This window comes from Sinocyclocheilus anshuiensis, unplaced genomic scaffold (genome assembly GCF_001515605.1).
Source record: "Sinocyclocheilus anshuiensis isolate Anshui unplaced genomic scaffold, SAMN03320099.WGS_v1.1 scaffold634, whole genome shotgun sequence".
NCBI classification, from domain to species: domain Eukaryota; kingdom Metazoa; phylum Chordata; class Actinopteri; order Cypriniformes; family Cyprinidae; genus Sinocyclocheilus; species Sinocyclocheilus anshuiensis.
The window spans coordinates 239,005-253,898 of NW_015542350.1; the positions used below are offsets into that span (position 1 = coordinate 239,005).

The window sequence follows — 14,894 nt, forward strand, 5'->3', positions numbered from 1 at the left end:
TTTTTTCTCAGCTTAGTCTTTCTTCCTGTTCCATCAATGAGCCACACTCCAGCTCAGTAGGTGGCGGGAATGCACCTTTTTGTTTGTTTGCCAAGCGCCATAAAAAGCCAGAAGAAGATATTTACAGACAGGTGTGTTGAGCGTGTTTGGAATTGAACTCTGCAAGAAGGTAGAGCTCCAGGAACAGGATTGAGAACCCATACTCTTGGAACCTACCATGGAGCTGATTTATTTATTTTTTTTATTTTTCCCGCCTTTTGAATTAGTTTTATGTACCACTGACCATCTGAATGAAGAGGAACACATTTTTATTATGGTAGCAGGTATTCCATGAGAGGCAAAGCTTAGGAAATCATGTTGTAAAATGCATCCAAAATCCCTTCAACTATGCAGCTGATAAGATCCTCCTATAAATATTGAGTGACTCGCCTGATGTAGCATGTAATTTGCACTTGATCATTTGCATCATTCATTTGAGATGTAGGGTTAAAAGTGTTTGATTAAACTTTAAAGTGGTCATTTGTAACTATTTGTAATTTTGACAGTATTGTGCTGAATTCATATTGATTTTTTTTTTTTTTTTTTTTTTTTACAGTTTATGCAACCACATTGATTAAATATGATTTATCATTTGAATTGTATCAGAAAAAAAAAACTTCAAATGTCTGAGCCCTAGTAGATCTCGGGGAAAAGGTAGTGATCTTTGGTTCATGTTAACAGTAGGTGGCGGTAACGCACTGTTAGTTTGCGATCCGCTGTTTAACGAATCAAGAAGAAGAAAGAAGAGGTAACTTCTCTTGTTAATTTTATTCCGGGGTTTAGCTATATTGATGGTGTACTTTTACTGCAGAGATCTATGTTAAGTCCATTCAGCTGAACGAACTACTGAGTTATTAATGCTTCGGCCTTCAAATGCTCGCATAGCTTACTAGCAGGCAAACCGAGAACAAGCTCGATGCTAGTCGATGTCTAAAGTACTTTAGGCTTAAATCATATTATCAGGGGGAAAAAACGACCAGTGTCGGTTGTATTTGCATTCATTTCCTCTATTGCAGTGTATCTGGGGCTCATATAATGCAGGAGCTTGATGAGGCTGTCACAATCGGAGCGACTGTTCCGACGGGATTCGAACACACTGCAGCGGAGGAGGTCCAAGAGAAGCTCGAGGCCACTGCTAGAGTCAGCAAAAACAGAGGGAGAATTTATTTGGATATAACAACAGATAAGCTTTTTAAGGTCAGTCGTCCTCTTGTTTGTTTCACAACATCTGGCATTTTGTAACGACAATGAGGCTCTGAAATCAGCAAGTGTCTTTGCATAGGCTATTAACATTAGTGGCATGGCATATGGTTTTCAGTAACGTGCCACTATGTGTGCTGTGGCGCTTTTTGGTAGTGAATAACACGACGCTGCATTTTCCAGCAGGCACGGACAGAAATCTTTCAATTAAACCCATTTAATGTGTTTTTAATAAATGCATTTTCTTATCTTTAAAGAGTTATGAGTCATTAACAATCCAACCAGCTACGAGGTGAATCACAACCTTACAAACATTTATTGGAAGCAAATAAATAAAAGCTCACAAAAACAGAAAGGTTCAAGACTATGTACTTAACGTCTTTATTGAAGGAACTACAATCCCATTAAACTTTAAAAGCAAAGTGATACAATTTTTAAAAAAATATCAAAAAACAAAACAAAAAGAAGCAGAGCTCTCATTCTATGCAAGTTAAAGTCAGTGATAACATTGGAGCTCATGGAAGATCTGTCTTTACAGTAAAAAGCAATTCCACTGTGGAGAAAATAAATAGGATTTGTGTGTCCGGAACCCGGCAGTTGCACTAAAGCATCTTAAGGTCATAAACATCAAGTCTTTGCAAAAAAAAAAAAAAAAAACCCCACAAATAAATAATGCTGTATTGATGTTTGAAAATGCCTGTGAAGTGTATCAAATGATTAAAAACTCTATAGGCTGACATGTTCCTCCAATAGAATGGAACAAACTGCACGAGACATGGTTTGATCTTTTAACTTGACTTACAATTGTGCTCATGGTAAGGCACCCTAAAAACACATGAGCCATGTGAAAGGCATCAGTCTTGCTCACATTTACATATGTTGTTCGAAAAAATGTGCAAAAATTGAACCTTTTGGAGTGCAGTAGCTTGTCACCTTAAAGGGACAACTTTGTATCTTATCTATACAGTGGAGATCAAAATTAGAGCACAACCTACAATTTCTTAAATTTCAAGGTCCCTGCTTAGTCCTATTTGAAGTTATCCTAACATGAGTAGAAGGGCAGTTTTTTTAAGCATATTTCATAAATTAATTGTATTCTGAAGCACCATATAAAAAACGTAAATGAAATATTTGAAAAAGAACTGATCAAAATTAAAGAACACTTTTTTTACAGATACCTCCAAGTTATTGGTGTTAATCTGGCACCTGGTGCTAATTTCCTTAATTATATGACAAACCCTATTTAACTGGCAGCATTCCTCCAATTTTCACTGTGATTGCAAGATGATGGGCAACTCTAAGGTGATTGAAACCCTGCGGCAGGAGGTTGTTCAGATGAAGGCCAAAGGGATGACCCTTTCAGCCATTGCACGAGAAGTTGGTTGTTACAAATATGTGATTTCTCAAATATTGCAGCTTTACAATGACGCTAATTCATTCAAGTACCCCAAAAAGGCTGGTCATCCACACAAGACGACAAGATGATGTTCAGCGATGAACAGGGTATGGATCTGTCTCTGCATTTTTAAGAGAAGTCGGACTGAAAGCACACTCTGCAGTGACCAAGCCTCTCATTAGCAGCCATAATCAAAAGGCTAAGATCACCTTTGCTTAGGAGCATGCTGTGTTGAAAGGAGAACTGGTAAAAAGTTCACTTTGGGTCTGATGGGGAAACATTTTGTTTGGCATCAAACTGAGGAAAGACTGAAGCTCCAGTGCGTAAAGAAGTTGTAGGAGTGGAGGAGGAAGTGTTGTGCTTTGGGGAATGTTTTCTGCAGCAGGAGTTGGGCTTCTTAAACAGCTACATGGCAGGTGAATGCAAATGTTTACCTAGGGTGACCATACGTGCCATTTTCCCAGGACGCGTCCTGGCCAGGATTTCTATATTGCCTAAAATATCCCAGAACCTCCTTCAGCAGCATGCAGTTCTTTCCCTGCAAGCATCTCCCAAGCAGCCTGCAATTTTCATGCAAGACAATGCTCCCCGTCACACTACAAAACAGGTAAAGCAGTTCCTTGAAGCCAAAAACTTTGAAATAATGAAATGGCCAGCGAGTCTTGATCTAAACCTGATTGAAAATCCTTGGCAACAAAGTTATGGCTAAGAAACCCACTACAGTTACCGAACAATGGAAGAGAGTGGAAGAAGAGTGGACAAAGATTACACAAGTGCAGTGTGAGAAACTAGTGATGTCCTGCGGACGCAGATGTGCCAAAGTAACTCAAAACAAGGGACTCTACACTTCCTACTAATTTCTGACAGCTACAGCCCTCCAAAATTTTAGTTGTAATCTTTCATGCTACAGTGGTTACAGTTCTGTCATTTTGATCACTGTTTTCCACAAAATAAAGGTTTTTATTGAAATGCCTTGGTTATTTTGTCAAACATGTTAGTGGATCAGTGGTATACCTACATCTAATATTCCATCAAATCTTGAGCGATGAAGATTAACAATATTTCAGAAGAAAATCAAGTATTTGTATATCGTTCTCTAATTTTGATCTCCTCTGTATATCAGTATCTTAGTTTAGTTTTTTTATTTTTGTTTTTTTCCCTCTCCCCAGCTTATTTTTAGTAGTTAATTTTGCACTAGGCAGGAAGTTTTGAGTTCTGAAACTTACAGTATGGTTTTATTAGACAATGCACTCTTGTGTTTTGTGAAGAAGTCATTATTGGTTTGAAACAACATGGGTGAATGAAGCAGCACTGTCTGTTTGCCTTCAAATTGTCATGTGATTTTCATATTTATTCGTTTATATCCAAAGGTACATCAGCTGAAGTCTCTAGACAATCTGTTTGTTGTAGTAAAAGATTATGACGACTACCAATTCAAAACCACAAAGGTATGTGCAATAGTGTAGTAATTATTGTCAGTTGTACTGATGCATGTGCTTTTGTTTTGATGTTTTTTTTTTTTTAAATGGGTAGTTTAATTCATAAAACAATGCCTGAAAATGCTTTAAGGTGCCAAACTCGCGTAAATTGATGTCAAACACATGGAACACATCAATTTCGTTCCCAAGAGGCCTCTAGATAACTCGTTCGGGGTAAAAAAAACTATACATATTTCTCAATGACATGCTTTCCAGTCAAACTCCAACAGATTCTATATTATATTCAATATATATCAGATTTACTATAATAATTGTTCAGTGGAGACTTGGAAAAAATAGTTACCTAATATATAATTTTAGCACTGGCAATCATGTATTGTTTAATGCTTATTTAACAGGAGGAAGTGCAATTGGATTGGCAAGAGCTGGCCACCAAGCTGCCTTGGACCAATGCGTTAGAAGTCTGGAAGTTGAACAATTCTATAAAAAAGAGGAAAGGCCGTCAGAAAAGAACTAACCCCACAAAGTCAGATCAGTGCGGCAATTTTAGCACCAAATCTACTGATACTGTCCCATCAGATCCAGAAGAGCTCTGGGTAGATCTTGAGTCTCTAGAAGTGAAGGAGAACCAAAGAGATGTTTCTTCTCAGCCGGAAGATGACTCTGAGGAAGAAAAACACTCTGAAATCCAGGATCAGGAGTCAGGGGTGACACCTCTTAAGTTTCGAGTAACATGCAACAGAGCTGGAGACAAACACTGCTTCACCTCAAATGATGCTGCACGAGACTTTGGAGGAGCTGTGCAAGAATTCTTTCAGTGGAAAGCAGATATGACTAAATTTGATGTTGAGGTAAAGTTTAGGGGCTGTATTCACAAAACATTTGATCTTGTCACTAAGAGTTCTATTAAAAGGCAATAAATGTTCTTAGGTAAAAGTTTCATCTTGAAACCTTTTCACAAAGCTGCTAAGACCAACTTTTACTAAGGAATGGGAAGAAAACGTAAGATAAGAGAAAGGGTGGGGTTGACTTTGTTGCTATGGATGATATCAACAAGCTTAAAGCGATTAGCTACACTGCAATCCAGTGTAGTGTTGTGTAAAGTAATAATAAAGGTTCAGTAAAACAAAGAAAGTGGTTGTGTAATGCTCAAAACATAGAAAGCGTTTGTAACAAATGTGTTTCTCTTATTTACTAGGTTCTGTTAAATATCCACAATAATGAAGTTGTTGTTGGTCTTGCTCTCACAGTGGAGAGTCTACATAGGAGAAACATCTCTCACTTTGGCCCCACCACTCTGCGTTCTACACTGGCTTATGGCATGCTTAGGTGAGCAACATTCATGTGAAGCATTGCTTGCAATCATTACAATAGGGTTGTCACAATGTCATAATTTTACCTCATGGTACTATACCAGATAAAGTTCAATGATACCACTCCTATTGTTTGGAAGTGTCATTATTGCAGGGGCTGCTCTGTTGTATTAATTCTTTAAAGTTTATACAATGATATTATTATTAATATAGCGAATATTAAAATATAATACAAAAATAATATTATTCTGAAAGTACACTAGCGGTCAAAAGTTAGTTTTTGAAAGAAGTCTCTTGTGCTCACCATGGCTGCATTTATTTGATCATATATAGAGTAAAACGGTAATATTGTGAAATACTACATTTTAAAAGATTAAAAAAAATTCAGCAGCTATCACACCAGACCTCAGTGTCACATGATCCTTTAGAAATCATTCTAAAGGCTGGAATATATACTACATGATTTTTGCCCCGATTTCCCCTTGATTTACAGTTTGAATAAGTCGACGCTAGTTGCCGAAAGTCTGAGCCAGTCTGCAGATTTGAGTTGACAGATTTCTTAGAAAATCGCGTTGTGTATGATGGTCACAGACTTCGAGTTTTTTTTTTAGCTTCTGACTGATTCCATCCAGTTGGAGGATATCAAACATGTTTGATATTTTCAGCCGATTTTAGAACACACAATGTTTTCAATTGTCACACGTCGCCTAGCAACAAGGTGCACGTTTATGCTTGAGTTCATTGTGATCGGAACAACTTTAAAATCTGGTAGTGTGTGATCCTCACTCGTTTAGTGTATGATGGCCAGTTTTTCCTCGGTGACTATTACAAAGTTGGTAAGTGTATGATGCCCAGTTTTTAAAAAATATGTTCAGATTTTAAAAGTCGTGTAGTGTATTCCAGCCTTAATTCATTTTTTAGGTTTCTTTGATGAATAGAAAGTTGAAAAGTATAACATTTATTTAAAATATGAATCTTTTATAACATTTTAAATATCTTTACTGTCACTTTTGATCAGTTTAATGCAACATTGTTCAAAAACGTTTTTAGTGATTAAATCCCCAAACTTTTGAATGGTTTCAAAGTTTCCACAAAAATATTAAGAAGCACAACTATGGATCCAATCACCTTGGATAATAAGAAATGTTTCTTGAGCAGCAAATCAGCATATTAGAATGATTTCTGAATGATCGTGTGACACTGAAGACTGGAATACTATTAGGACATAGGACATAGTACAGTTTGCATATATATAAAGCTATTAAGAGAAGCACCATGGCTGTAATCACCACAAATGTTGACAAAACAGATTCTTCTCCTAGATGAACGAGAGTCATTCACATACTGAACTGAATGTGCAAACCACTCTCAAAATGTAGACTATTGTAGTGATATTTGTATATTTTTCATACATGTGTACCTGTAATGTTTATAGATTGAAGGAAATGCAAGAAAGAAAACTAACAAACAATTATGTCTATGACCGTATTGATTGTTTTTTTATCATATTTCAGACTTTGCAAGCCACAAGTGTCAGATGTGATTGTAGATCCCATGTGTGGAACTGGAGCAATACCTTTAGAGGTTTGTGAAATTAATTGAACTGCTAAATTTTCAGTCTGTATATTTCTGTCCTAAGAGGTGAATTGTTAACCTTTTTTTTTTTTTTTTTACAGGGAGTTATGGAATGGCAGAATTCATTCTTTTTAGCTGGAGACAACAATGGCACAGCAGTCAGCCGATCAGTCAATAATATCAAGCACATTCTAAAGAGAACACATGATAGAGGAAGGTAAGGAAGCTTTGATTGTGTCCTGTCAATCTTTTACTATTACTTAGCACTATTTATATACTATATTAATATTTATATTTTGAATTCAATTATTTTTAGATATTCAGGTTTCTTTTTAAAAATTTTGCATGTTCATTTTATGTGCTTTTGTCATTTTTATAAATGTATATATATATATATTTCTTTAGTGTTTTTTTTATTTTATTTATTTTTTGTTTTAGTAATTTTATTACTTCAACCTAAACTTTTGAATGAAGTAACTTATATTTCAGTTAGTTGTCAACATTTTTTATTTCCTATTTTTTCATTAAAATGTACTACAAGGGGGGAAAAAAACATTGCCAGATATTAACAATGCACAGATATATACACAATATACCATTTTGTATTTATTTTTTGCTCCCTGTTCAAATGTTCTCAGTGTTTCATGTTGTATTTGTAGCTCTTCAGGCTTGCCCTTAGACGTAGTTCAGTGGGACTTGTGCAATCTACCCATGAGAAGCAGTTCAGTGGATATCATCATTACTGACATGCCTTTTGGAAAAAGGTACTGACAGACATCTGGAGATATACAATTTTAGAACTATTCCAGTTTATTATTGCAATTAATCCTATTACATTATCGTTATATTAATTATTCATTGTATTTTAAATTATTTGTGGTGTGTGTGTGTGTGTGTATGTTAAAGAATGGGATCCAAGAAGAAGAACTGGGAATTATACCCTTTATGTCTTCGAGAAATGGCTCGAGTTTGTAAACCTGGTACAGCAAAAGCTGTACTGTTGACCCAAGATAAAAAATGTTTCTTGAAGGTATGGCTACTATGAGTTCTTAATCATAGTTCATGATGTGGTTTATTAAAAGCATTTTGGAATGAAAATACAATGATTATTAAATAGTTTTCATGGGACTGGATCTTTTTTTTTAAAGTTTAAGCGTATTTTGAATCTCATGTAATCCTTGTTGTGTTTAATGCAGAAAGTCCATTTCTCCTCATAATGTCCTACTTAAAGGAACACTCCACTATTTTTGAAAATAGGCTAATTTTCCAACTCCCCTAGAGTTAAACAGTTGAGTTTTACCGTTTTCGAATCCATTCAGCCGATCTCCGGGTCTGGCGTAGCACTTTTAGCTGTAGCTTAGCATAGATCATTGAATCTGATTAGACCGTTAGCATCTCGCTCAAAAATGACCAAAGAGTTTCGATATTTTTCCTATTTAAAATATGACTCTTCTGTAGTTACATCGTGTACTAAGACCTAGAAAATCTCAACTTTTCATTTTCCGTCAGTCTTAGTACACGATGTAACTACAGAAGAGTCAAGTTTTAAATAGGAAAAATATCGAAACTCTTTGGTCATTTTTGAGCGAGATGCTAACGGTCTAATCAGATTCAATGATCTATGCTAAGCTACAGCTAAAAGTGCTACCGCCAGACCCGGAGATCGGCTGAATGGATTCGAAAACGGTAAAACTCAACTGTTTAACTCTAGGGGAGTTGGAAAATTAGCCTATTTTCAAAAATAGTGGAGTGTTCCTTTAATACTTTAACCATCTTTTGCAGGCATTGTCGCAGATGGAGGGGCTGTGGCGGAAATCGCACACTGTTTGGGTGAATGTGGGGGGACTGCATGCTGGTGTTTTTGTTCTCAAAAGAACGGCAGTAGTTTTTGGCACCACTTCTGAAGATGTAATGGAGCCTCATACAGCAACAGGATCACAAAAGGAGAATAGAAAGGACGCTAGTCAATGAGAAGCCTGACAGACAAATTAGCAAATGTCTTTGTGATCCTCCTTTTTTTCCTGAAGTTAAAATGCCAGAATTAGTCTTTTCTGTCTTTTTTTATTTTTTATTTTTTTGGAATAGAACAGAGAATAGAAAGGACGCTAGTCAATGAGAAGCCTGACAGACAAATTAGCAAATGTCTTTGTGTTCCTCCTTTTTTTCCTGAAGTTAAAATGCCAGAATTAGTCTTTTCTGTCTTTTTTTATTTTTTATTTTTTTGGATTTTTTAAGTCATAATCTTGGCCTATCCTTATTCCAAGAAAATAAAATGTTCAAATGTTAACGTTTTGTTTGAGGTGTGATTTATTTCTTTGTGAAAAGACAATTACTAAGTGAAACTGCAAATCATTTGTTCCCTCTGCATTGGACCTGCCATATTTGTCTTTATTGCTTTAAATGCCAAAGTGATGTTTTACATAATACATTTCTATTTTAGCATAATTGGTTTTAGTAGGAATGTGCACGGTGGTGTGATTTAAACAGATAGTCAATGGTAAGTGAAATAAGTAATAATAAGTCTAAGCAATAGAACCATAAAGACATTTTATTAATGATAATGTGAAAGCTTTTTCAGATCAAGACCATTTATTCCCATCCTTTGAAAAACATCAAATGACAAAAGGATATCACTGGGAAACACTTACACCAATTCAAATGCACTTGATTAATTGTTCAAGTGAAATATACCTTTATCAAACTAAGTGTGGTTGGCCAGGGCAAGGATGCATTTGAATGTTATTTCATTTAGTAAATGACTTGTGAAGCATCATAAATGCCACATCTAGTGGGTGTCAGTTTTTTCTTGAAGAAAATGTTGCGCACATTATCTGGGTTGTTTTAGCACCTGCTTTACTAAATAATTATGCATTGTTCTGCATAGGCCTATTTGATGTGTTTTCTCTTTAGAGAATGTTTCACTAAAAGACTGCACTGTCACAATCAAATGTAGCTGTGAGAAATGATCCCCATATGTAATGTACATAACGCATGTAAAACATTAAGGTATAATTTATATCATAATCAGTTTTAAAACTATGATTACATTCAAGCCTTGCTTTTTCTCTTTGCTGAGAAAAAGCTCTTCATCTAGCTTTCCACTGTTCTGCATGCGTGCAGGATTTCGTGTTATTTCTGTGGCAAGAATGACAAAGATTTGTGTAGCAGAAACCTAATGCACCTAACTGAGTTAGCCTAACCAAGAGAGAGATTATATGTAAAAGTATCTTAAATGAATGTCTTGCAGTAAACTGGCTAGCAGTAATGCACATTAGCATGTTAAGTATGCTTGCTTTAATTACTATACATTATGTAACATATGGTGCAATGATCACTTCACTGTCATTTGCAACCACTGGTTTTGGAGTAAAGGAAAACAACTACTTAAACCAGTCTAAGCTGGTTTGCTTGTCTCAGTTGGTTTTCCAGCCTGGTCAGGCTAGAAGACCAGATTAAGCCAGCTAAAACCAGCAACCCAGTTTAAGCTAGGGTTTTCCAGCAGGGTTCTTCACCTACACCAGTCCAAGCCAAGCTCCATTTAAATCCTCAACAGAAACTCTTCTAAATTCTAAAACTCAATAGAACATCAAACACTAACATGTCCCCTTTTTTCATCTTGCTCAAAATACATAAACTAACACTCAATGCTGTTTTCAGTTAATGCCAATTAGATAATTTTATCCCAATGGATAAAGTTTATTTTCAGTGCACTCAGCGAAATAACTGAATTGTTAGCTCCTTTTAATTAAATAAATGGAACCAAAAACTGTTCATCTTCAAGGAGAGTGAGTTCAATTTATATTTGTTTTCCCTTTTTTTCTTATTTTTCTGAATTTAATCGAATTGAGGATCTTGAAAAATGTGTTTCTTCTTCTTCTTGAAATTTTATTGGCGGTTGACAAACAACAAAATGGTGTATTTCCAGCCACCAACTGGTATGGAGTGTGGATCAAAAAGTGACTTCCTTCCCGCCCCCTCCTTTTTTTTTTAATTCTCTCCCACAAATTAGTTATTTTAAGGAACTGAAAAATAAAACTATAGCATTCACTCCATGAATTAAAATATATCTCGGTGTAAATTGCATTTTTTTTTTTCTTCTAAATTTTGCATTAGAATCCTTCTTTTAGTCTCATATTTCTGACAGTACAATATAACGTTCCACTGTTGAAAAATGTGTTTGGTATGACGTAAGCCTTATACCGGCCTATCAGGATCGGGCATTCATATGTGAAGGGCGGAGCTTTCATGAGCTGCTGCTACAGGGACACCAAGATGGAAATCCAGGGGCTTACTGACACCAAAAACACTCAGTACCAACATGGCGTTCCGCTCCACACGACATTCTCTCAGCAGACCACAGCTTCTGGGATTCATGCGAGAACACGTCTGACTGAAAATGCGATCTCGGGTCTTTCGGGATCGCTGGGCTTAGAAAGTGACGCCAACAACAACTGGGCCAGATCCTCGCCGCTTCGAGTTGCGGAAAATGGCAGCGGCTGCGCTCTGCCTCTTCAAAACAACCATGATAACAAATATGATATTCAGTCCGCAGATGCAGAACTCGGTGACGTGAATGCGTACAAACAAAAGGTGTTTAATGAATTAGACTTGCTGCCTTCCGAGTTTGAGAGGGCAGATGAACATGACAACCATCTGCAAATGGCGCTTCCCCTTCTGGACACCGAGTGCTGTGAACAAAGACACACGACAGAGAGGATTCTCTGCAACACCTCCACCTCTTCGAACAAGAGCCCAGATGAACTATACGTGGTTTTTAACATAGTGCACAAAGAAGATGACAGTAAGGAACAACAAACGAGCTTTCAATACAGAGCTGAAGAGAATGGATCGTCAACACCCAAGTCAAAGATTCTCAGTTCCCCAGTAGATTCAGATGAAAGCTTCAACAGAACATCCAAATCGGGACATTTGTCAAGCCACAGTAATTTAAATTCCAGATTTGAGACAACAGACCAAAATGTTAGACATGAGATCTGTCTTGTGGCAGAGAATAGAGATCCAATATTATCATACGACTATGCTGGGAGCAGTCAAACGCCAAAGGTCTCAACTGTAGAAATGTTCTGCAATAATTTAGTTGAACATTCAACAGAAGAATTGATGCAGTGTGTCACGAAAAATAATGGCCCTGCATTTGGTCCAGAGAACAGGGTTGCAACTGAAATGGCTGAAATGAATATCATGGATTACGCAAATCAAGAGTCCAGCAGTAATGGGGACTGTGGTCCTGATGGGACTCCAATGCATGTGCACGAAACGTTCTCTGGGACCATCATGATTAACAATCAGAGTATCATTGTGACTATTGAAAATGGAATATTGACCCTAGCCACCCCACCAGAGGGCTATGCTTACAAGGAGGATGGTATGATAAGCTTAAAAGAACATTTGGGAATGAAAGACAATGAAGATTTTGTGCTGCTCAATTATGATGGGGGAAGTAAATCCATTGGGAAAATTAGCAATGTTACCTCGAGTCTACATGATGAGCCAAAAGCCAGATTTGCTGGCAGTGATTCAGAGTTGACTCTAGCTGATGACTGTTCGCTATCAGAAATGGGTGTTACTCTGGATTCTTGCTCATCAATTAAGCAAGAAGAAGGAACTGTTTGTGGTGTAGAAGATGATGGTAGTATTTGCCAAAATTCGAAAAGCAAATCAATTACTTGTGAAGAACAACAGCCAATAAACTTATTAACTTTGTCGGGTTTGACGAAGAAAGGTTCAGTAGTAAAGTATAGATGTCCCCAACCAGGCTGTTCCAGCACATTTGATACCCGGCAAAATCTCAAAATCCACTTGGTTCTACACGCAGAGGACCAGCGTCCCTTCAAGTGCACAGTGGAGGGCTGTGATTGGTCCTTCACAACGTCATACAAACTGAAACGCCACCTGCAGTCTCATGACAAAGTGCGGCCTTATAAATGTGAGTGGGAAAACTGTGGTCGCCGCTTCACCACAGTCTACAATCTAAAAGCTCATGTTAAAGCACATGACCAGGAAAATGCATTTATCTGTGAAGTATGCAGTGAGAGGTTTCGCACCGCCACGAGACTCACTAATCATCAAAGAACACACTTTGAACCAGAGAGACCACATAAGTGTGAGTTCCCAGGTGAGTTAATTTGATATCTTAACCAATTCCCAAGCCAAAGTTGACAATATTGCAGATAGTAATACCAACCTGATAGTGGTGTTTCTGTGCATCCTCAGGATGTGAGAAGACCTTCATCACTTTCAGCGCCCTGTTCTCCCACAACAGAACCCACTTTAGAGAAATGGCTCAGTTCACCTGCACCTATCCTGGCTGTGACAAGCGATATGACAAGGCCTGTCGGCTCAAAATACACCTCCGTAGTCACACAGGTGAACAAATGAGCGGATACTTGGAATAAAGCAATATTACTTCAGTTTTCTAACATTGCCCTCTCATTTTTTCCTCCCAGGTGAAAGACCGTTTGTTTGCGATTCTGATTCCTGCGGTTGGACCTTTACAAGCATGTCCAAATTACTCCGGCACAAACGGTAAGAAGCAGAGGTTTGACCCTCTTATACCCACACATGCATGTACGTTCACTGTGTATCCTATTACTCCATTCCTACAAGTTTTTTGTAGTTATTATTAATAATATTGTTTAATGAAAATGCTTTTACAAGTTTCATCATTATTAATAAATAGTAAATAGGCTTAAAAATAATCACACTTTAAAATACTGAAACTTATAGACCCTTCAATGCAAGGTGCCCACCACAATATAGGTACAGTAACATTGTGCACTGAATATTTTACATTTTGTCATTTCAAGTGACAATGACATGAACAGCACTCTGTTCATATAGCCAGCAGTGCTTGGGGCGACCCGAGTTCAAGTCCCATCTTGTGGTCCTTTCCTTGTCCCTTTCTCCTCCCCTATTGCTTCCCGTCTCTTTCTATTGTTCTCTCAAAATAAAGGCAAAAAAGACCAAAAATATAACTTAATTTTAATTTCAGATTACATATTGTTTAAAAGTCATCAACATGCTGCTGAAAGTGATTCATTATGCGTTGATCTTCATCTACAGGAAGCACGATGATGACAGACGGTTTGCATGTCCAGAGGAAGGCTGCGGGAAATCCTTTACACGGGCTGAGCACCTGAAGGGCCACAGTATCACACACCTGGGGACCAAGCCATTTGAATGCCCTGTAGAAGGTAGGCATTTAAGTACAAGAACAGACTGCTTTTAATGAATTGGTGCTTAGGAATGAATGTCTGATTTGTGTAACTGCAGCAACTCTATATATGGCAGCCATTAAGATTTGGGCTTAGGGTCACATGTTTTTGTGCAGAATATTCAGGCTTGGTGCAAAAGGGCCTTAACAGCTATAGACCTCTGACAGTTTAGCAGTGTGTTTGAGTCATTTATGCTCGTCTTTTTATGATTTTCTATCACTTTCTATATGTAATGTTCTCGTGGTGACTATCATCAATCTATTTTTCTATCTCAGATTGAATTTTATAATTGTTTTGTATGTAAATATACAGGTTGCAATGCAAAGTTTTCAGCTCGGAGTAGTCTCTACATCCATTCTAAGAAGCACAAGCAGGATGGAGTCAGTCTGCGGAGTCGCTGTCCTGTTGCCGGTTGCACCAAACACTTCTCATCACGCAGCAGTCTCAAGACACACATGCTTAAACACCACAACCTCAGCCCAGGTACACACACACACACACACACACACACACACACACACACTCCCTCAGGTGACGGTGTGTTGTGTGTTCAGCTGGTTCGGTGTCGGTGATGAGCGAGTGTCCCGTGTGAACGTGATGGTCCTGGATGGACTCACACAGAGTCACTTCTACAGATACTTCAGTCTCTTCAGACACCTGAGAGACAAATACAGCGCAGTGAGTGACACACACACCT

At 37.5% G+C, this 14,894-nt stretch overlaps 2 protein-coding genes across 8 annotated transcripts in view; both read left to right on the plus strand.

Moving 5' to 3' along the window:
* The first annotated feature begins 51 nt into the window (after window positions 1–51).
* On the plus strand, window positions 52–8,991 carry LOC107691495 (THUMP domain-containing protein 3-like). 6 transcript variants are annotated; one of them, XM_016490102.1, is made up of 10 exons: window positions 52–131; window positions 1,056–1,236; window positions 4,006–4,083; window positions 4,473–4,925; window positions 5,273–5,403; window positions 6,902–6,971; window positions 7,064–7,179; window positions 7,622–7,726; window positions 7,869–7,992; window positions 8,745–8,991. In XM_016490102.1, the coding sequence occupies exons 1-10, from the start codon at window positions 70–72 to the stop codon at window positions 8,931–8,933; spliced, it is 1,509 nt and encodes a 502-aa protein (XP_016345588.1). In that variant the 5' UTR covers window positions 52–69; the 3' UTR covers window positions 8,934–8,991. The 6 variants fall into 6 exon arrangements, with proteins under 6 accessions (XP_016345588.1, XP_016345590.1, XP_016345589.1 ...); XM_016490104.1 differs by having other exon boundaries at window positions 114–169; XM_016490103.1 differs by lacking the exon at window positions 52–131 and adding an exon at window positions 184–323.
* Window positions 8,992–11,177: 2,186 nt separating this feature from the next.
* The window catches only part of LOC107691486 (zinc finger protein ZXDC-like), a 7,572-nt gene continuing 3,855 nt past the window's right edge, over window positions 11,178–14,894 (plus strand). For both annotated transcript variants that reach the window (XM_016490093.1, XM_016490094.1), the window contains exons 1-5: window positions 11,178–13,098; window positions 13,197–13,349; window positions 13,430–13,508; window positions 14,046–14,176; window positions 14,510–14,680. In XM_016490093.1, the coding sequence (XP_016345579.1) occupies window positions 11,208–13,098; window positions 13,197–13,349; window positions 13,430–13,508; window positions 14,046–14,176; window positions 14,510–14,680 (2,425 nt within the window). In that variant the 5' untranslated portion in view covers window positions 11,178–11,207. The remainder of the gene's footprint in view (window positions 13,099–13,196; window positions 13,350–13,429; window positions 13,509–14,045; window positions 14,177–14,509; window positions 14,681–14,894) is intronic.

Excerpts from the sequence above, each read along its gene's own strand:
- LOC107691495 (XM_016490101.1), top strand. The coding sequence starts at position 711 with ATGTTAACAGTAGGTGGCGGTAACGCACTGTTAGTTTGCGATCCGCTG. Across the intron at positions 7,180-7,621 it reads AGAACACATGATAGAGGAAG|CTCTTCAGGCTTGCCCTTAG; the intron begins GTAAGGAAGCTT and ends TTGTATTTGTAG. Across the intron at positions 7,993-8,744 it reads ATAAAAAATGTTTCTTGAAG|GCATTGTCGCAGATGGAGGG; the intron begins GTATGGCTACTA and ends CATCTTTTGCAG.